Raw genomic sequence first — 21,797 nt, 5'->3', positions numbered from 1 at the left:
TGTTTCTGTTCACACAAACGCACAGAAAATACTGGTATTAAATGCTAAATCAACCGCCACCCGCCCCCCCCCCCACCAGGGTAAACCTAGAAAAAAAAATGAAACAAATTGAGATCAATATGATCACGGCCCTTGGAGGCAAAATGAGAAACTATGGGCTTGGCGAGACCTTTGATCCTCACAGCCCTGACATGTTCCCCGAGACTGTCTCCTAGTCTCCTTCCTGTTTCAACAATGTCGGTAGCCTGGCATTTTCTGCACGAGATGCAGTAAACAAGGTTGCTGGAGCCGTGTACAAGGTTACACAGGTGAGGTGGTTGGCAAATGGAGATGAAGGGGCAGTCAGTGAAAGAAAAGTACCAGTGGAGGGGTCAGCTTGTAAGATGGGGAAGTTGTCATCAATGGTGCTGGGGATAGAAAGGGTGTGAGGGTGGTAGGGAAGTGTCAATGGAATGCACTTTTGAGGCCAGGATTTCCTAAATTGAGGATCTGAGGGTGATTTTGGGCTCAGGAAAAGCCCCCCCTCCCCCCAATCAATAACATGGGATGCTATTTTCCCTTAATAAAAAAGGTACAAGCTAGCTGGTAAGATATTTATTACTCAAGCTCTAAATGAGGGGGAAAAAAACACTCCAGAACAAGAGGCCAAGAAGCAGTTTTTCCATTTTTATTTTATTTTTTGGACATTTAAAATTCCAGTGTTATCCATATATTTTTTTATACTTTGTATATTTTTACTTCATTTTTGCATATTGTTCATCTTTGATTTTAAGGCTGATAAGAGGGTTGTTGCCATGGAAACAAGAATCTGCCCAGCAACTGGAAGACAAGAAAAAGGGGATTGGACACCGACTCTCGGAAGGGGCGGGGACAGAGGCTGCACAACAGTTGCAGCTTTACACGACTAGAATGAGCAGGCCAGAAACTGAAGACAACCAGTCTTGAGTATCAAGTTACAAACATAGAGCTGTAGTAGGGCAGTAATGTACACAATAAGGGCAGCACACTAACCCTGTAGAATTCTGGGTCCCTGGAACTGGACAAAAGTAGCAGCTTCCCAATATAAAACAAATGACCTGGCAGTTTAGAAGTGAAATATGGCTCTGTAGTGTATTACTTGCTCAATTTCCTTGCTGCTTTAGCAAATGCAAATTCTACAATTCAGCAACAGGTTTTTTTCTAGGACCCTGTCAGCAAGATTGCATCTTATGAAATGAAGCCTGGTTAACAACAATGTTAGCCAGTTAAGCCAGGCCGTTCCTCAGTGCACCCTAGGGGTACACGGACAACACAGTAAGAGGGTCTGTATAATTACAGGTGGCCGTAACAACCAGCCCATTACTTATGAAAGTGGTGGTAAACTTTGCTTCATTGAGAAAGTGCAAAATCAAGAGCTCACTTGCTAGATAAAAGTAAAAAAAAAAAACCCCAACATCTGTTTCCAAGGCAACTCAGGCAGTTCACTGAACCTTAGCAAGTTTGTTCCATCACCTTAGCAACAGCTTAGAATTAAAGAGCAGTTTCACCATTAGACAGCACAATATTTTATACTCGGAAAGAACATGGCTTCCTGAAGAACAAGTATCAAGTTGTGGAGGGAGGTCCACATTTCATGGGCTGCTGCTGCAGGAATGAGTTAAGGGTCGAGGTCAGCGTCGGAGGTAAGGAGAGAGAGAGAGAGAAAAAGAGAGAGAGGGAGGGCTGTGGGGGGAGATGGGGCGGGGGTGGTTGTCCTGTATCCATCTTAAACTTCCAGGTTAGAAACGCTTGGGACCCCAGGGAGAGGATTTGGGAGCCATAGGTGCCCCAAAGCTGGGGAAGTCTTCAGAACTGCTCATGTCAGGTGCCTAGGCAGAAATAAGAAAGATGTGCATTATGTAACATTCTGATCGGAGTCCTTAGCACCCCCAGTTTACTCGTATAGAAGGAGGTTCTCTATGGGCATCCACCACCCTCAGATTTCATGATACATAGGAAGTAGCAAGGAGCTGATGGCTCAGCTTGATTGACCAATGCCGTGACGCAGTAGAAAAGGATCATGTCTTAGACCTAGAACAACAAGCTTTAACCTCGAGGTTAAAGGAGCTTCCAGTGTAGCGGAGCTAGTTCAGATACGGTGACATCATCGCCCTCCCTGCGTGTAGCAGGGACCTCAGCTGCCTAGGCTGGGGGAGGTCTCCTTGAGCTCATGCGGCTGGTTCCCTGTTGCGTTACGCTGGAGACCCGGGTTCGCGCCCCAGGTGTTGTGGGACGAAACAGGCAGCGGAGGGCTCGACCCCGTGCAGAACCGCGACAGTCACACCAGCATCTAGCCTACATCAACTTACAGCTGAATCAACTACAGCACTAAGGTGCTGTCCCCTTACCACTTTTTTTCTGCAAACACCCTACTAGGCAGCATATCCCAATATTAAATTGTCCTTGAGCTAGATGGTTAAGACACCCATTGGAACAATGGTGTTGTGCTGTGGCTCAACATTAAGCCATGAAGTCCCTCACCTTCTCGCTGCTTGCAGAAGCCCAGGGTGCCTCTCTCACCACAAAGCCCTTGGATGGTCCACGTGGCTCTTCCACAGCTGAAGCTCCCCGAGGCTTCATGTAGGCCTGCTTGGCTTCATTCTCCACAACATCTGCCATCTGAGGAGAACATACAAACGTGAAAGTATGAATATACTTCTAAAAAAAAACTTTCAATAAAGCACATACTGCAGTGACTTTAAGACTGTAGGTGAAATAATAGCACTGCCCTTTTAAGACAATTTGCCTATACAGGTGTAGTTTATTTCAAACAGTCTCAATCTCCAGGATACCACATCATAAATGCTTTAAATACAATGAATTCGGGGGAAGGACAAATCTAACCGCATTTTACAACAATCATAGGTTTAGGAGTTTTCAGAAGAAAACTCACATATTCCTCTTCTAGGTTAAGCAAGTGGTCAATGGCTTCATCCACGTTCTCAGGAAGCCCAGTGACAGTCACAACATCGGGGTCAGCGGCTCCAGTCTGGGGGAACTTCAGGTCCACCTGGAGATTTAGCAGAAAGGTTTTGAATACTGCTCTGAAGAGGGGTGTCCTCACAAATGTATTTACAATGCATGTTTGCAAGTCAAATGAACTAGAAGTACAAGGCAAGCCCAGATATTTAGTTCTGTGCCTATAGTTGCAGAAAAACTCCCTGAACAAGACTGTAGAAATCACAGAGCAGCTTTTGCAACCTTGTGAGATCAAATTGTGCACTCCTGACCTTGAACTCATCCATGATCTTGCGGATGCCCTTGCCACGGGCCCCGATGATCCGGGCGTGGACACGGTGGTCCAGGGTGACGTCCTCCGAGATCATCTCCTCCAGCTCGTCCACAATGCGCTGGATCGCGGCACGCGCTGCTTCAGCGTTGCGCTCGTAGCCAGTGATGGTAATCTGATCCTGCAAGACAATCAAAACACTGACGTTTCTGAAGGCAGGAAGACAAAAAATAAAGCTCACGAAGTGGGCACAAACGGCTTAACTTAAATACAGACAGTTTATAACCATTTGATCCATCTAAACCACCCTCAAGATTTGTCCACATGTTCAAGCTGATAATGCATGCCCCCCACACTCAAGTCATACTACATACATCTAGTAGAAAAAACTGGTGACAACCCCACAGCCCAGAACCCACGGTTTTGTACCTGGTTCTCATCATTCTTTTCTGGGAACTGAATGTTAACGTCATGCTCATTGCGGATCTGAGTGATGATGGCACCCTTGCGCCCAATGATCTTTGGGTGATACTTGGGGTCCACAGTGATGGTCAGCCTGAAACTTCTGAGGGCCTAAAGACAAAAGGAGCCCGACAAGAACCAACATCAAAATACACCATGTCCCCAAAGCCAGTTTGCAGCCTGGACCATTGCTTGTATTTGCGATCCTTTGTCATGTCACAAATGCTTGTATTTCATTCCTGCTTTCAATACAAATGCAATACATTTTTGAAGACAAGGGGGTATCGGTGAATTGCCTGTGTACCACATAACCCTTGTGAAAGAAGACTCCCCTTGCTTCAGGATTACCCATGCAACATTGGCTCCTCAAAATCCCAATGGAGCGCTGCACAGCTCATTTTAAAGGCTGCAAAGAAGGCGATGCCATTACAACAAGTTAGTCCATTGCTACAAATTGGTACTTGTGAGGTGTGAGAAACCAACTTCTTAAGGAATGCAGCATTTCACTAAAAAATAATGCTATGGCAAATGTTGGCACAATGTCTGGTCTACAAGTAGCTTGTATTTATCAGTTTGCATATTAAATCCATTTAACACTGTAGTTGGGATTCAGCACTGTGATAGGTCATTTGTTACAAGCCACAGCAACAAAAGTCTCACCCAAACTAGATTTGTAGCTGGGATCCTTAATGTTTGAAACTGGTACAGAAATTCAGGAGGGGCTTTTGAAGAGTTCCACATTTTCTTATTAACATAGAATATTTCAGCTCATCGAGAAGTCGACGTACATCAGCATGGCACAGGTCACGCCTCACTCACCCTCTCCTCCTGCTCAGCCTGGAGCTCTTTCACACGCTCCAGGAGGCCCTCCTTAGCCCGGTCCAAGAGGGAGGCCAGGCCAGTAACGGTTATTATATTAGAATGTAGCTCAGGAGCAGGCACTTGGATATTAACCTGAGGAACAAAATAAGCCAGGTAGATATACAGGGCTAAAACTTAAGAATTTAGTCGCTGGATAAACAGTCGAAGTAGACAATGAGGGATAGAATGCAAGATTCATAAAAAGTAAGATTTTAGGCAAAGGTGTTGGCAGCTGTCCATGTGCCTAAAGAAGCTGCATTACAATAGAATCTGAAGACATTAGAAACGTACAAGTAACTGGACTTAATTTAAAAATGAGCTGGATTTGTTTTACCCAACGGCTTTTGGTATAGAGGCCAAACCATAGGTTCAGGTTAGCCACATCACGGATGAAGGCCTACCTCGTAATCATCCATCATCTTGCGGATCCCACTTCCCTTCTGGCCAATGATGTAACGGTGAAGATCAAAGGGGACATCCACTTCCACAGTGACGGGCACCAAAGCCTGCGAAGGTTGAAATGAAGGTACGGTTCACCTAACTGGCCAAGAGGGGCTTCAAGGCAAAACTGAAGTGAAACTGAATAAATGTGGTTTTGGACTTCGGCATGTCAACATGGAAAATCAGTCTTAAAACTCCTATTCTTAAAACTAAAAAGTTCCTTCCATAAGAGAAACTAAGTGTAGAGATCTATTTAAAAAAAAAAAAAAAAAAGACGAGCACAGATTCTCTATAATAGGACTGACCTTTAGAGCCTCCACAGCCGCCTCGCACTTCTCCTTGCGGCCAGACAGGACAATGACATCACGCTTATTGGGAGTGGAAGGGTCGGCTGCTTCTTTCACTTCCCCATTAGCCACACCGTTCTCCTGGACGGGCTGCTCAGCTGTGGCAGCTGTAGCACACAAAGGTATAGTTTGTTAAAACTGCAGACCCTTCTTAGGTAATGGACTGGTAACTCGCAAACCGAAATCAGTTTGCCTCTGCAAAGCACTGCTTCATAATTTTATAAAATTGTACAGCTTTTCATATGGCTAATTAGATTTTTGCTCCTTGTGATGGTTGCCCATATATTTAACTTAAGGATCAGCAATTCCACCCCCAACCCCCAAAACAAATGCTTCCCTGTAAGAGAAATCACTTAACTGCAGTTCCTCCACTGCATTTCCACATCAGGAAGACTTACCTTGAGCATCCTCTCGCTCTGGAAACTTGATCTGTACATTGTGATCACGGGTGATCTGCTGGATCCGTGAGCCCTTCGGACCCATGATGGAGCGATGGAACTTCTGGGGAATCACACACTCCATGACCACCTGTGCATCCTGGAATAAAACAAAAAACACATACTGGCTACTCAACAGTCGATGTTAACACTATCTGCAGCAGGGTCCATCAAAACCATGATTGCACCACTATTAGTGCCGCTACCAAGTTGAAAAAAAGCAGTCTGAGATATGGGGTTTTAGACTTTCAAAATTAGACCTTGGTGTAATTGGGAGAGGTTCAAAACTTGAAGTTTCAACTAGCCTGGCCTAAAAAGAACTGTCTACAAGTCAGAGGAATAAGTTCATGACCAGCCTTGAGGACCAGATTTAAAGCTAGCTTTGCCCATTTGATCGTGCAATCCACTCACCAGGTCCTCGATGATCTCCTGCATCCGCTTCTTGGCAGCCTCTACACAGTCTTTGGCTCCCTTCAGTGTGACCCTGTCACTCTGGGACCCCGTGCGAGGGAAGCTGACCATGACGCCCCCATACTCATCAGCAATATCCCTCAGAACCTGGCCACGCCGTATAACAAAGTAGCGGTGGTGCTTGGGGTCCACAGTCATGAAGTCTTCAACCACATTGTCCTGGAAAACAGACATTGCAGGAAAATGACACGTGTCCACCCTACACTTTTGTCCATTTAGAAGTGTGCTGGGAACCAACTTGGTGCAAACAAGAAGGGTACATCTCATGAAATGGTATAGAGGTAGATCGTGGGGGGGAACTAGCAAAATAAAACATTTAAAATGGGTTTGCTAATTTGTATGGAAATGGAGAAGACTGATTAGAAAAGAATGCAACAACTGCAAACCTATCATAAGCAGGAATGTTTAACAGAAGCTGGGGGGGGGGGGGGAGGGTGCCTACCAGGTTTTTGATAAGGGCCTCCAGCTCCTTCTGGGCTTCACGCACCGCCTCCTCTGTGCCCACCACCGTGATGAGCTCCTGGTCCTTGTCCTCCGGTGTGGGGAAGATGATGCGAGCTCCCGTGCTGTCGCGCACCTTCCGGATATTCCCGCCACCCTTGCCGATCAGGAACTTGTGGTATTCTGGCTTAGCACGCAGCTCCACCGTGTGGCTTTTAGTTTGCTGAAAGTGCAGGAAAGATGTTAAACCTCTTTGGCCCCAAGCAATTGAACTAAGTGTTCTGTTAAAGCAGGCCTGAAGTTAAAAGGTGTGGCAAGCAGAAGATTCAAATGAGACCTTTCAGCCCATCATCTAGACATGATTAAGCTCAGAAAAACAAACCGTAAGGCTGCCAAAATGGGGGAAGGTGGAAGGAAGGCAAATACTAAAATGTTAACCTACTTAAAGTGATCATTGAGCAAAATCAGTTTGTGGACAGTGAAAGGTCACGGAAGTTATAAGCATGTTCTTCAGAAATATTTTGCCAAGAGGAGGCTAGTGATGTAAAAATGAATGGCTTTTGAATAAACTCAATCAGTCCTCTTTAGGAGAGGGCTGGCCTAAGCTGGACCTGCACACAGCAGAGGAAGCCTACTCACCTTCTCCTCAGCCAGCGAGAGGAGCTGGCGGCGTGCCTTCTCCACATCCTCAGCCGGGCCACGGATGGTAACCGTATCAATGCCGGAGCCCTCGGTGGGAAAATGGATGTGCACTCCGCCACACTCCTCCATGATGGAGCGCACAAAGCGGCCCTTGGAACCAATCAGGGAATTGTGCAGCTTGGAGGGAATGGAAACCTCTACCTCGGTGATGTTTGCCTACAGAGAGTCAAGAATTCCATAAACCCATTGTACCACCACAGCTAGAGCAGCCAAGCAAGGAAAAGCTTTGCAATAACTTCCTCGTGCAAAAATATTGGCCAACATGGAAAAAACTATTGCCGTTATTGCTGCATTAACTGAATAAACAGGTTAAAGATCCAAGAAAAATCAAGTGACAAACAGAACTGTTAAAGGACTGATTACGCTGTAGGATTTTACTACAGCAAGCACAGACATCTTAAGCATTCCAGGTGTGAAGCCAATCCATTTATCAGTCTGTAAAATGGTTCTACTGCACAAAAGGTCTAGGACTAATGTATCATGGAACATATCAAGTCACATCTTACTGACATTTACGTGCATGAGCTCGGATAGGAAAACTAGCAGGGTAGAGTTTAAATGGGCCATTTCTGGAGAGTCAAGTGAAGTCTGCATATCTTTACGTTAACCCTACAAAACATAGCTAGTATAGCAGATCTTGCACACATCTGTGATCGTAACTCACCAGTTCTTTCTGGATGGCTAGAATACGGCTCCTGGCAGCTTCGCAGTTGGCTTTCTTCCCAGTAATGACTATGACCTCAGAGTTGCTGTTTTCTGCTGGCAGGTCAATCTTAGTGTTCGTTTCTTCACGTATCTAAAGAAGAACGGCATACAAAGATGTTAGGAAGCCTAGTCATCGTACACCAAGTTACTCCATTGCACATCCATAGTGATTTATTCCACTATTCCAATGGCAAATCAAACTAGGATTTTACAACATGGCTAAGATGTCCACAAGGAGATAACGACCTACCTTCTTGATGTTTGCTCCTCCTTTTCCAATGATGTTCTTGTGGAATTGTTTGAAGATGGGAACTGAAACAGAATAACTGTTCTCTACCTGAAAGAGAAGAGAAATTTTAATCCACCTCACAATGGCATAGGACCTCCCAGGTCTGTGAATTGATTGCAGATCTCGATTACACAAATTCCAGTGATTCAGCTCCTGATCTTCCTCCAACATGCAAGGCCAGACTTTAGTAGCAGTTAACAGATCAAGATGCATTCATAATTTAGAATATCACGGAGCAGGACTTGCAAATAGTGGCCACAGCAGGTTTGACATACAGCCATTTTCTAACTCCCCATTTGAGGGGAAAAGGCAACAGGATGCCTTACCATTTCAGCCACCATTTTCTGCATGAATTTGGTACATTTCTCCACCTCAGTCCGGGGACCACGCAGCTGCACAATATCACTCTTCTGTGTCGGGTCAGGAAAGTTAATGATAACCTTCAAAACGGTAAAGAATCACATTTTAGTTTCATGGAGCATTCAGCTACTCAGGGGACAGTTTAAGTATGTAGCTGCATCAGCTGCAAAGGAACACGTAAAGGTTTACTCCATGCTGAAAGAAAAAGGAAACGCAGACGCATCTCCACACCCAAAACGCTGCGTTTCCTTTCTTCTCTTTCAGCATGGAATAAACCTTTACTTGTTCCTTTGTACCCATGGGACATACAACACACACTAGTCCATTTTGGATTGCTTTAGATGACATAGAAGCCTGGATTGTTATGAACCAAGCTTACATTTCCTTATACATATTCAATAAAGGTCACCCTGCCTGAAGCACTCACTACTCCGGCCTCAAGTTTATTCTAGTAAGTCTTTACAGCTCAAGTTAAAAGTCTAATTAAAATATTCAACCCAGTTAACTTATACAAACAATGTAGGCTCTTGGTGGCTCTATAGCTTGAGACATACTCACAAAGGACACTATTCCCATTAAAGAGGGACATTTGCATATCAAATGCACCAACTTCTCACCTCAGGGAACTTATCCCGGACTTCTTTTATCTTCTCCCCTTTCTGCCCAATGATAGTTCGATGAAAGCGCTGTTCAATAATCAGGTCCTTTGTACGCTCGTTCTCCTACAACAGCGAAGGAGACAGCTTGTCAGTCCATTCAAGAGTTCACAACACACGTGAAAGAAGCCTCCTTTACACTTGTTAAAAGAGCACCCTGCAGAAGTAAATACACTTAGGCAACCAAGTCCAGGAAACCATGGGGTGCTGGCCCCAACCATAAGGAAGTCTCACCATGCGCGACGCTAGCTCCAACAGCTCCTTCTTGGCCTCCTGCACACCCTGGGGGTCCCCTTCAATGCGGATCAGGTTGCTCTTCTCATTATCAGGGGGGATCCGCACCGACACCTTGTACTGGTCCTTAATACGGTTAACTAGACAGGACAAGAGGACAGAGTCTGATGTGCCCATGTTTCGCATTAAGTGTAGCCATTAGCCACTTCATAGTAGGCACTTTAAACAGCTTTCTTGCATTTGAATGGCAAAGGCATTAGAGTAACATTTCCCTTTGATCTTGTCAGCATGCACATGAATCAGCCACTTACTGTTGGCACCACCTTTCCCAATCAAGTGTCGATGAAATTTAGGATCAACAGAGATCTCAGTGTAATCCATGCGTCTTACCTGGAACAAAACAAAACAGGCAACAAACCTCAAACATCAAATGATGGAAAGAGTACATTCACAGTTGTGAGGTCTTTTAATCATTTGACATGATGCCATCTTCACACCTACGTTAAAGAGGCCAACAGCAGTTTGCATGCATACCAAGTCATTTGAGCTTTCATGAAAATCTTTGTTGGCGAGTGCTCAAGTTTCAGATCATACTCCAGCTAGCAGACAAGAGTGAACTAAAATTCAATTCCTGGTCATTTTAAACATACACCACAACTTAAGGTAAAGCAGCAAGGAGTTTACCTTAAATTCAGAATCTGAAAATTGGAGAATGCGTTCCACAGCTTTTACAATGTAGCTGCAACATTAACCATCTCCAGTCCTGCTACTCTTCAGGTCCTGTGTGCTTCCAGCACTTCTGAGCAGACACTTACCAGGTCCAAAACAATGGCTTCGATCTGGCTCTGGACCTGCTGCATATCCTTAGTGGGGCCCTCCAGGATGATTTTATCCTCCCCTTCTGTGAACTCTATGTGCACCTACAAAACAGACACCAGCATATAAAAAACAGAAATACATCTAAACTGTAAGCAGTGCTATGCCAAAATAATAGCCTATAATCAGAAGAACCTCCTATGCATTACACTACAGCATTACACAGAACTTCACCCACTCCTGCTAATCTGACCATGCCTGCCCACTCCCACAAGAAATCATGACTACACCCGCCCACAATACCACCCCAACTCAGTTTATAACACAAGAACTGTATTTGCTATTTCAGTATTTCACGCACATCTAGCCAAAAAGCAAACAATAGGCAAAATGTAACTTTTCATAAGCTAATGCAAAATTACAGCTTAAAAAGGCCTTCTTGGGGAAAAAGGTAAAAGCCTGTCAACTCAAAAAAGAAGGTAGTCTTTACCATGAATAAGAAACACTAACATGCCACGTTACATCAAAGCAGTTTGAGTTGCACAATCTTGCTTGATTGACAGCTTCCTGCTATAGCACACCCTTTTCAAATTGATAGTGTTAATAATTCCAATACGAAAGAAATTCCATATTACCCTGAACTTCCCTATATTTACCACCTGCAGCTGAGTAAACATTGTCCCAACCCTAACCAGCCAGGAAAAGAGAATGTCCTGTGTCCACACCAACTAGCTTGCCTTATGCAAAACCCCAACTGACCTCCAGGGCTCTGCAATACACTTATCCTAATACTTTTGTATCTTAATTATTCCCCACTCACCCTTAAGCAAACTGGTCAGCTTTTTAGCTTAAAAGCTAAAGTTCTACCATGCAGCAATGTGAAAGACCACCCACCTTGGGCATCTGCTGGGTGATTTTGGCCAAGTTCTGCCCCTTCTTGCCAATGATGAAGCGATGAAGCCAGGAAGGTGCTGAGACAGAGGCTACAGTGTAGCTGTTGGCCTGCAAACAACATTTAAAAAACTTAGTTTGTTACCAAGTGCCACAGGATCTACACTACATTTCCATGCCCAAAACATGTTTTTTTTTAAAAAACACTTAAGTATTAAGGTTAAGACTTGCAGAACAATCTAAAACATATATCCTTATAGTCTTCGACAACTAAGGCTCGGCCATTTGTACTCATTTCACTGAGGCCATGTCTCAAATGCTGCACTAAGCCCTAGGCCCTTCCTCCAAGCCTGCACTTCTGTGACATAGCACAAGAGTGGACTTAAAAGTGCACCATTATAAAAAACCTTTGCATGACATCACTTGCTGGTTACACAGCTCAAAATGCTTTCTTTTCTAGTGGCTAAGTGCACATCTGCATAGTGTTTCTAAAAGATTTGTCATTCTCCGTGCAGTTTGATGAAATAGAAACTAATCTTGTACATCACTACTTTTACACAGGAACAGATATTCACTCACATTGAGCAGGCTTGGCTCAAAACAGGCAAAGGAAACTAAGGAAAACTTGTCAATACCGCTGCTTATTCAAAGCTTTGTACAACTAGCTTAATTGTTTCTTGATAAAAGTAGAAGTTTTAAAACTGTAAAAAAAGTTCAATTAACGAGGGTGGCACATGTTCTGTCAACTTCTCTAAATTTTAGAAAATGAAACTTCACCATTCTGGAAAGAATTTGGGACTTTGTGGACTTCAGAGAAGGACACAAAGGGTGCATTGGGGGTGCCCCTGAGCAACCTTGTGAAACAAAATTAGAAATGGACCACCCTAAACCCTTGCAGATCTAAGGGGGAACATGCATATGACAGGCATGAGACCACAAGTCTGCATACTGTGACATAACCTGAGCTTCCACTCCTAACATGGACAACAGGAAGAGGTATTAGTAACTAAATAGCACCAGAGACTGCTGGGACTTGCGGCTACCCATTGCTGTACCTTGGCATAGACCTCCGTAAGAGCCTGGCCCAGCCGGTCTGGCTCTCCACGGAGGATAACGGTTTCAGAGCTGCTGTCAGTGGGTGGGATCTCGACCGAGACGCCCGTCTTATCCAGAATCTCCTGCAAGGTGTTGCCCTTGGGGCCGATCACATACTTGTGTTGAGACTTCTTCACTTCCACTGCAATAGTGGTGGCATTCTTCTTCTGCATGGTTGACAAGGGGGGGACAGAGGGAAACTGGGTCAGTTTGACAAAATACATCCTTAGAATACCTAATAATCAGAAACATTAGATGGTGAGAGGTTAAAGATTTAAAAGAACCAGATTTATTAAACATTGCATTTAACAGCTTTTACAAATACAAAGAGCACTGGGCAGGTAGCGACAGGCTCACCTTTTCTTCATAAACCTTCTTGATCAAAACCACAGCCTGAGCCACCTGTTCCTTCTCCCCAGTGATGACAATCTCAGTCTTGTTGACACTGGGCGGAGGGACGTTGATCCGAGCACCCGTTTCCTGCATCATCTCGCTCACCACCTTGTTGTGGGCACCAGTGATGAAGGGATGATACACCTTCTCCACATTCAGCCGCTCCACGGCACGCTTGTCCTGCGAGAACAAAGAAAACAGTGTCTCACTGGAGCATTGCAGAAAGGCTTATAGAACAGGCTGGATGGTAGAGTACCAAAACGGAAGTCTACTTAAGTTGAACAAACAAATTTAAAAACACCAACTCCTAAAATTTACATGAACACAGCAAGTGATTTAAGCCTCCCATGGAGATTACAATACTCTGCAAATGGAATAAGTACTGGAATGAAGAGAGCTGGTTTACCTGCTCAGCTGAGATGAGAAGGATCTCGTGCTTGGCCTTCTCCAAGCCTTCCTTGGTGCCGGAGATTTTGATGTGATTACTGGGGTCATCAGGCCGTGGGATCTGAATCTTGGTGGCAGTCTTTAGCTCAAGCTCCTGCAGCTTCTCCCCATTCTTGCCAATGACAAAACGGTGATGCTCCTTCGGGATGGCCACAGTAGCAGAGGCCTGGGAGAAAGCAATAGAGAACATTTAGCATCACAGGTGATTATTTCAGTCACAGAAAATTGACTCCATGAAATACAAGAGGGAAAACCAATACCAAAGACGCTTCTTGCAGATGTACTCTTCACTTGCATCGAAGAATAAGCTCAAAATATTTTCCAATTGAGAAAAACCTCATTCAACTAGCAGATATCCAAGTTATCCAGTGAAATGTACAGAGGTCAACAACTTCTTGCTTAGACAAAACTAAGCAAGCTCAAAATAAGGGGCTGACCTGAGTCTGCAGTCTGGAGACTATTTCCTTACGGGCCTTCATGACAGCATCAAGTTTCCCAGACACCATGATGGAAAGGCCCTGATCCTTGGCCATGGAGAGCTCCAGGTGGGCACCAGTTTTCTGCATGATGTCCACACAGATCTTGGCCTGATCATCACCCTCCCCAAACTGGTTTATGTCCTTATACTTGCGCTCTTCCAGGGGTACGTGGAAAACCTAGACAGGAAAAAAAAAGTTTAAATTTTATGGCTCAAGTTTCAAAATCCTTTGGAAAGTCTCTCCTATAAGATGTGGAATAAAATTCCCCAAACTCTTGGAATGAAGGCATCTGTATAAATCTCCCATCTAACTCAGAAAATTGTGAGCAGGTGTTCCAAAACCCAGAATCAATAACACTTCATGAGAGTTATGGAGGAGAGCTGAGGAATTACTTCCAACTCTTAAGACAGTGCAGTGTTTAAGGACAAATAAAAGGACTTTGTAATTTAACCTAGACTAAGCAAGGAAACCAGGTGGCAAACCAGTACCCCCCTCCCCTTGTCTAACCTACCTGGGTGATGATGGAGGACCGGATGGGTTTGATCTTTGTCCAGGCGTTGGCAGGCTCCAGTGCCCCTTCAGGTGAAGCTGCCTTCTCAGGAAGAGGGGGGAAGGCCTCCTTGTAGGTGGGCAAGGACCCCTCATCATCCGAGCTGCCAGGCCCTCCCTGGGAGGCTGGAAGGAACAGGACACAGCAAAGGCTAAGAAACAGGCACATTCATAGAGAGGCACTAACCTACACTGAGAAATAAGACCCCATCAAGACAACCTGCTTTTAATCCTGAATGCATTACATCCTGAAAATCCCCAAAACGCGTGCCAGCAGAGGCAATACTCACCACAAACCTGCTCCTGCAGGAGGCCGCTGCGGTGTTCATTGAAGCTTTCTTGCGTAAGTACGGCAACGGAGCTCATGGTCGAAATCCCACTTTTACACGGAGTCCGAGTGTGCCACTGGAAATGGAACAGCACACAGGTCAAATCCGTCTGGGTTTATGAACAAGAGTAAAGAGAATTGCATTAAGTGCTTCCGCCACTTGAGAAATAACCAAAAGGTTCTGGTCACTCGTGTGGGACTGTCTGGGCCACAGAGCTCAAACATAGCTGGATCAAACCCGTGCTCTCTCCAGCAGGCTGTAACTAGCATTCTCAAAATAGTCCAGGTACTTTGACCATTCCACAGAGCTGAACCCCTGGCACTTATCTGGAGAAAAGCAAGTGTGCAGTTCTTCCGGAAAAGAACCAAAACATTCTTCCAATCAATGCGAACTGTTCTGAAAAATTCTGTGCGATTCAGCTTCTAAACTTGGGAACAGTGTCCAGTTAATTGGAATTCTGGAAGGAAAATAAAGGTTGTTTCCTCACTCCCCTTCAAGGCTAGAACAGGAATCAGAGGAGCAAAGACTATTTAAAATTGGCAGATTAGGATTAGTTATTTGATTCATTTCAGTACCCAGAACTACTACTTTTAATTAAGGTCCAGTGTGGTACTAAGATACCTTGAAATGATACATAAATGGGATTTAAGATAGTATTGGGTGGCATTAATTTGAAGACTAGTTTAATTTAAGGCACTAAGCAAAGAACATTAATCTTTTCACTGGTTTAAGGTATGAATAATGTTCATTCCATGCAAATGCTCAATTACAGGTAAGCACCCACCCTTGAATGTAAACCGATTGTTTCCAAACAAAAGTGACAGTTGGAAAACAAGCATATTTATTGATGTTCCCCATCAGCCGAACCCCCAGCTGATGGAACAAAACTATTCATTCATGTTTTCACAACATCTTCCATCATGCTGGCAGGTTGGCAGCCAAAAAATGAAAGTTAAACCACAAAGCATTACTAGAAGATAGTACAGTTAAACCTGTAACATCGAAGAAACATCCCATGTTCAACAAAAACATATGCAGCTGAAATACAATTCTATCACTGGATATTTTAATGTACAACTCTAAAGAAAAAGCTCATCAAGTTAAATTCCATGATGTATCCAATTACCGCATTCAGGCTGACACTTGCAGGGAACGTTCAGAGAAATTTAAAAAAACTCAGATCTGCTATGTAGGGAACATGTGATGCAACCTGTTCCCAAGATGAAGAGCCTGCAGACAATCCTGAATTTGTCAGTCAGTAATGATTGCCTCTGGGTAAAACCCTCAGGGTCAAGCAGGTGAAGACCCAGTATGCCCCCCCTCTACGACCACTGACTAAAGAAACAAGTGACAAGACCTGTTCATATTAAGAAAGGCCAGGTCAGACCCACCAACTGAAAGGCAGGGACAAAAAGGGGTGAAAAGGAGTCAACCACGAGTAAATAACATTTTGTTATGGACAAAGGAGTGGAGCTGCTTGAGAAGAACCTATCTGCACAGAAGACTGGGGGCATTTCACATGTTTGCTGGAACATTCACCCCTCACTGGGCCTCTTCCTCTTAGGGGCTGCACATGCTGTATTTCCAGACACAGCCAAGAACACTGTACACTTCTGTCAACTCTTAAGCCAGAGCAAACCGGGGCAACAAGAAGGGCTTTTGACCAAACATTGTTGATATCATGCAAGAATGGCTCATGCAATTAAAACCTCAAAGCACACCTCCTGGAATGCTATTGACCCCACACTCAAGAATAATCCATAGGGCAAGTCAAGGCAAAGCATCAGTATGTTAATATCTAAATAAGACAAACTGCAGAGGCCAGCACAATATGAAATACTTTTAAAAGAACTGCACAGAGTCTATTACTAATAACCCAATTACATCATTGGTAAAAAAAAATCTTGGGAAGGAGCGTCTTGTAGTAACCTGGTTTCTTGGAGCACTATGCTTCTACAAAGAAATCATGGTATTACAAGAAGTATGCACGTATTACTGCAAAAAATAAACCTGAAAGAACTATATCTGGAAGGGTCTGTGCTGACAAAAACCAGGAGAAGTCAGGCTTATTGCTTAAGCAGACTTTTGAACTTATACTTCTTGACTCCTTTGCAAGTCAAATGAAAAGCATAACAAGTAGGAAAAACTGTAGGCAGATGATGCTTAGTCCTTTAAAATGGTGGGTGTGTGTGTTCAAATAAGTTGAGATCCTACACTTGGGAGACGGTACGCAGCTCTTACCAGCTAAATGGTCAGTTACCAGATAATCCGTCCTGTAAAGCTGTTCGTTCGCGTCAGCCTGCCAGCTTTTGCCTGCAAAACAGAATAAATTGGTCATGATCTCCTTTTCTCTTATTTTAACCATGCATTTTAAAATATTCCACAATGCAGTGGATCAACCCCAAAATGAAAACAATGGTGGTGGTGGTATAAAGATGTCTTAAAAGGAAAGTTTAATTCATTTTAGAGGTAAGCCATCCCAATGAGTCTTCAACAGGCTGTCAGGAGTATGATGACCATTGGATGGGAACCCAAAAACATCGCCTTAAACTGAACACATGGCAGTAATGTTGTTCCTTCTGTGGTAGTTATTTTCTGCATCTTGAAATCCGAGGACAAATTAAGACATGTTTTTCATTAGCAAGTACTCTGCCCTAAAGAATTCACACCCAGTTTCCACCCCTGCAGGGCAAGAGATTGATGTCAGTCCCGATAGTTTAACCCCTACCAGATATTCAGCAGTAACCATTTGTCACACAATGGAAATTATCTGGTTCTTTTGTTCTGCTATGCTTTTTCAGCAAAGGAGGAGGGGAGGTACAATCAACCATTTCAATTCAAAAATGGTCAGAGAAACTCACGGCAGGCTACAGAAAAGATGACAATGAACCTTCAGAATGGGGCAGATTGAGCAGGGTTGCTCAAAAGGCTTTGTTTCATGACGAGAAGTTGGGCGCCACCAAGCCCCCTTGAACTAACCAGCTCAAAGGAGGAAAACCAGGAATTCCACTAGAAAGTGATCATGGCTTCTAGTCCAAAAAGACAAGGTAGAAGTTTTTTAAAAATCCAATTAACAGGAGAAGCATGGCAGCTTCCTAAAACGGCTGAAGGGAAAATGATCAGCTAAGTATACTGACGTTTCCAATCTACTGTTCAAAACAGTCGGCCTACAATACATCCACGTGTTCGACAAGCATAGTTTAACTTCCGTATTTGCATATTTAGTGATGAGGCCACTCACCTGGATCAACTTTTCAAGATCTTAGGCCAACTTTTAAAAAATATCCATAGGAAACCAACTAATTTGTATTCTTGTAACGAAAGCCTAACAGGTTTAAAGAATCCAATACTCAAAACAGGCCTGACAAGAGATGCTATTCCATGTCTCAATCTACACACAGAACACGGGTATATTCTCTGGGATCCACAGCAAATATACCTTTCATTCTGTCCAAACTCCCGGTTATCTCCAGCCTGCAATATTCAGGGGATTCAAGGGCATTAACGTTCAAGATATAATCCCATAAGAGAAGCTGAAGTTGCAAACTTGGTGAAAAATGAAAGTTTAAGCAAATTAAAATTAAGAAACGGTTCTGCAGAATCAAGCTAGATATGCAACGCAGATCCAAATACTTTGAAAGAGCAGGAAGTTACAAGGTGCAGCGTACGTCAACTCTGCAGTTTCAAGAGGTAGAAATAAGCAAAGAACCTGGAAGCCACATGATCCTACAGGGCTCTCCCCCCCCACCCCACCCTCCTCCATTTAAACATTCGTTACAGCGAAACTCAACAGTTAGACGTGTTATTCCCCCCGTAAACACTGTACATTTCTTGGTTTCATGTTCAGGCACACCAGGATGAAACCACTTACCAACCAGAAACTGCAGGTGCAGGAACATTACAATGTGCCTCTTAACAGCAAATCACACTTGTACATCCACAAAAGGGCAGTGTTGAGCTTCAATAAAGTATTCTAACACACGGCAAGCATATGGCAACAATCATTCAGGAGAAAAACCTGAGACTCCACTCACTTGATTAGTTCCTACCTCATGGAAGGCCATGCCTGGAATCTCTAGAAAATGACTAATAAACTTAAGCAATGGCCTAAAATCTGAGTTTCTCAAACAGCGAGAGCCTCCACCTGCAGGTTATGCAGTGACATGCAGGCAGAGACACCTTCTGAAGCTTTCACCTTCAGGACAGGAGGTTGCAACATGACTTTCAGTTGATATCTAACACAGGCAGATGGAAAGCATGCTCTGGCAGATCTTCAGTCTCATCAGGTCACGGAGGCAGAACACTTAAGCAACCACTTCCATTAAAACAGGCTGTTCCACGGTGAAGGAAAAAAATGACAAGACCCCAACCCTACTAAGACATCCCACAAGTTGGATATCCTACTGTTGCCATTTTAAAATAGTGAGAAGCCACGAACTGTTTCTCTCGATATGAATCTCAATGCCCCCCCCCCCCCCCCCCACACTCAACCTTAGGTGGAGTCAAGAGCTACAGTAAGACCAGAAGGATGACAAAACCTTCTTTAACACTTTCTGACCTATAAAATTTACAACTGCAGCCTTACAAGACCACCATGTTCCTCAATCACCAAAAATAATCTTGAAGGTCACCTACAATGGTGGTGGTTCGAAGTCTGCAGAGAAAGTCTCATCTTCCTGTGGCAGAATGTGGCATCTAATTGCCTGGCAACTGGCTTTCACGCATTTTGTAACCTTCAGTATGAAATTTGGCTTTAACTGCTTTGCCAAGTGACTAATGGCATTTTGTCATCGCTATTAACAAAAGCAGGCATTAAAAAGGACTTTCAAAACAACCATACAATCGCGAAGAAATCAAGATTTTCACATTGGACCATTAACAAAACGAGAAAAAAACTAATTTACAGTTGCATAAACAGAAGGTAATCCAATAAAAAAATGAAGATGAACGCTTCAGGGCGCATTTCTTCATTTTCAATGCATCTAAAAAATGTCAGGTTCTGAAGCAGGCAAAGATGAAGGTCATCTCAGTTTAAAGATGTCCCGTTTTTCTTATCTTAGAAACGAACCACGACTTAATAATTTCAAATATCACGCAGCTGTTCGGTGCGAATCCGTCTGGCAGTCGTGTACCAAGATGTGCACACGTCAGCTTAAACCTGGATCGTCTTAGTCCCGCAAACACCGAACTCAAGTTCTCCGTGAACCAGCCTTCAGCAATTCCTGTCACCTTGTCATAGACAACGTAGGACTTCTTGAGCACAATCACACACAATTCCAGAAAAAAAAAAATCAAGCGCTAGGTCGATACCACGCAACCAGATGGCCACCTCATCAAGACTCCGCTTTGACCAACAGCCTGCACTTACCCAATGTTTGCACAGCGTTAACACAGGACAAGGACCTACACTTCTGAAACAAAAGCGAATTTAACCGAAATCATACGATAAAGTTGATAAAAGTACCCAATTTACTGAATGAAAAACACGTGCGATAACCGGGGGAAAAAATAAATTTAAGGGAGAACTTAAAACAAGCAGCTTGAAAACGTAAACCACAAGAAATCAAGACGACGATTATTTACTTTAACTTGAGACACGACTGGGAATTTAAGTACAATCCATACAGATACACACACACAAAGTGAAAGTTCAACGGGCACACATTAAAAACTGACTTTAGCAAACTTTTAATAAACTTTGACTTGCGCGTGCGCAACAGTGACACGTAGCGACCTGCTCACTCGAGACTCCATTTGGCAAACTTGTAAAAAAAAAAATCAATCAATTTTAAAAAGGAGCAACCAAGAGAGACTAGGACGTGGTTACCCACTACCAATGTAGTACAAGAAAATAATTTCATTGGCCTCTTTTTTTCCCCCGTGCACACAAAGGGAGGCTAGCACTAGAACTGCACTAGCACAAAGTCCACGTAGGCAGTACAGGGCAAAACAGTCGGGGGAAATTGACATGGAGTCCAGTCTATGCACATTTTGCACGGTACAGATTTCACTTTACAGTAAGACCTGCGACCAGCACCGCTCTACCGTTGCTGCGGACCGCCAGATACGGAAGCCTGGGCTTTCTGGCCCCACACAGCAGGCTGCTTCCGTTTCAGATTTGGGAATAATTTCATACTTACTCGTGTTGGTGTTCCTCTCTGCCCTCTGTGGTGCAGAACCGAGTAATGAACCTCCAAGAGTGAGAGAACGGCCCACCAGCCAGTTGCTTTTATAGCAGGGCCTGTCCTCCAATCGCTCGCCGCTACGTCACGGCCTTGCCTGGCTGATCTCGCCTTCCTCCCAACCAACCCCCCCCCCCACGAAAAAAAAAAAGAGAAAATAGGAAAGACGGGCGAAAACACACTCGTGAGAAGTACACGTCGATGTTTAGGTCCTGCTGCTGTGGTTGCTAGTACCAGTGGTAGTATAGGAGCCGTGGTAGTCAAGAGCCGATCTGTTGAGTCTCTGAATGAGACATGATTTTCAGTCGGCGATGTGGGGGGGGAGGTAAACGGGTCCGGTTGTCGTAAAATTGCCAAATGTGTCGTGGCTTATTAATTAAAAAACATTGTTTAGAAACGGCCCCTTGAGAGGTTTCAGGCGAGGCTCTTGAGAAAAACGGATTCTGCAGTATTTTTCAAATGCTGGGCAGCCCAGATTACATGGTACGCAGCTTCCGTTTGTTACAGTGTTGCCTGTATCATTTACTTAAATAGCTTTTTTTCGCTACAGTGACGCGATTTAACTGGGAAATTATGAGGCATTTCTTTTCGTCAGTCTGGCTGGAGAGACTATTCGCTTAAGCAAACACCACAACTGTCGTGCCTATCCTACAAACACGCCTTATATCTTTCTGACTTGGTGACGTTTTCTCTGTGTACCATAATGAAAATTAATCTAATATTTTTTTGTAAAAGGGTATTCCGACTTGTTACAGACGTTTCCGTAAAGAATAACTCAATTACGGTAAGTAAATGGGCAGGAAAAGCGGACCGTTTTGTTTGGTCACGACTCTGTAGGCTTTAGCTTCTACCAATTTAGTATTGCTGCCGAGTCACATCAACTGTCGAAGCTGTGGGAAGCAATATTGCTAAGTTTTTTTTTCCTCCAGTTTTCCGTTATCTGAAGAGTGTTACCGAAATATT

At 43.9% G+C, this 21,797-nt stretch overlaps 1 protein-coding gene across 1 annotated transcript; it reads right to left on the bottom strand.

The window, feature by feature from the left end:
* Positions 1 to 646: 646 nt before the first annotated feature.
* Positions 647 to 20,899, bottom strand: hdlbpa (high density lipoprotein binding protein a). Its single transcript, XM_088912678.1, has 28 exons — positions 20,793 to 20,899; positions 16,894 to 16,965; positions 14,614 to 14,728; positions 14,286 to 14,449; positions 13,733 to 13,951; positions 13,255 to 13,461; positions 12,813 to 13,028; positions 12,416 to 12,622; positions 11,364 to 11,471; positions 10,469 to 10,573; positions 9,965 to 10,043; positions 9,654 to 9,793; positions 9,381 to 9,485; positions 8,730 to 8,843; positions 8,365 to 8,451; positions 8,074 to 8,205; positions 7,347 to 7,565; positions 6,709 to 6,930; positions 6,207 to 6,425; positions 5,757 to 5,895; positions 5,317 to 5,465; positions 4,972 to 5,076; positions 4,529 to 4,663; positions 3,677 to 3,820; positions 3,249 to 3,428; positions 2,912 to 3,028; positions 2,500 to 2,637; positions 647 to 1,847 (listed from the first exon to the last, which is right to left on the bottom strand). Exons 3-28 carry the CDS (start codon positions 14,687 to 14,689, stop codon positions 1,758 to 1,760), a joined length of 3,816 nt encoding a protein of 1,271 aa, XP_088768804.1. The 5' UTR covers positions 14,690 to 14,728; positions 16,894 to 16,965; positions 20,793 to 20,899; the 3' UTR covers positions 647 to 1,757.
* Between the last annotated feature and the right edge of the window lie 898 nt (positions 20,900 to 21,797).

Source organism: Atractosteus spatula, chromosome 4, assembly GCF_055471065.1.
Source record: "Atractosteus spatula isolate fAtrSpa1 chromosome 4, fAtrSpa1.hap1, whole genome shotgun sequence".
Lineage (NCBI taxonomy): Eukaryota > Metazoa > Chordata > Actinopteri > Semionotiformes > Lepisosteidae > Atractosteus > Atractosteus spatula.
Note: the sequence above shows the minus strand (reverse complement) of the source record. Positions and strands in the feature narration are given on the sequence as shown.

Excerpts from the sequence above, each read along its gene's own strand:
- hdlbpa (XM_088912678.1), bottom strand. The coding sequence starts at position 14,689 with ATGAGCTCCGTTGCCGTACTTACGCAAGAAAGCTTCAATGAACACCGC. Across the intron at positions 14,450-14,613 it reads CCTGCAGGAGCAGGTTTGTG|CCTCCCAGGGAGGGCCTGGC; the intron begins GTGAGTATTGCC and ends TGTTCCTTCCAG. Across the intron at positions 9,486-9,653 it reads TGGAGCTAGCGTCGCGCATG|GAGAACGAGCGTACAAAGGA; the intron begins GTGAGACTTCCT and ends TCGCTGTTGTAG.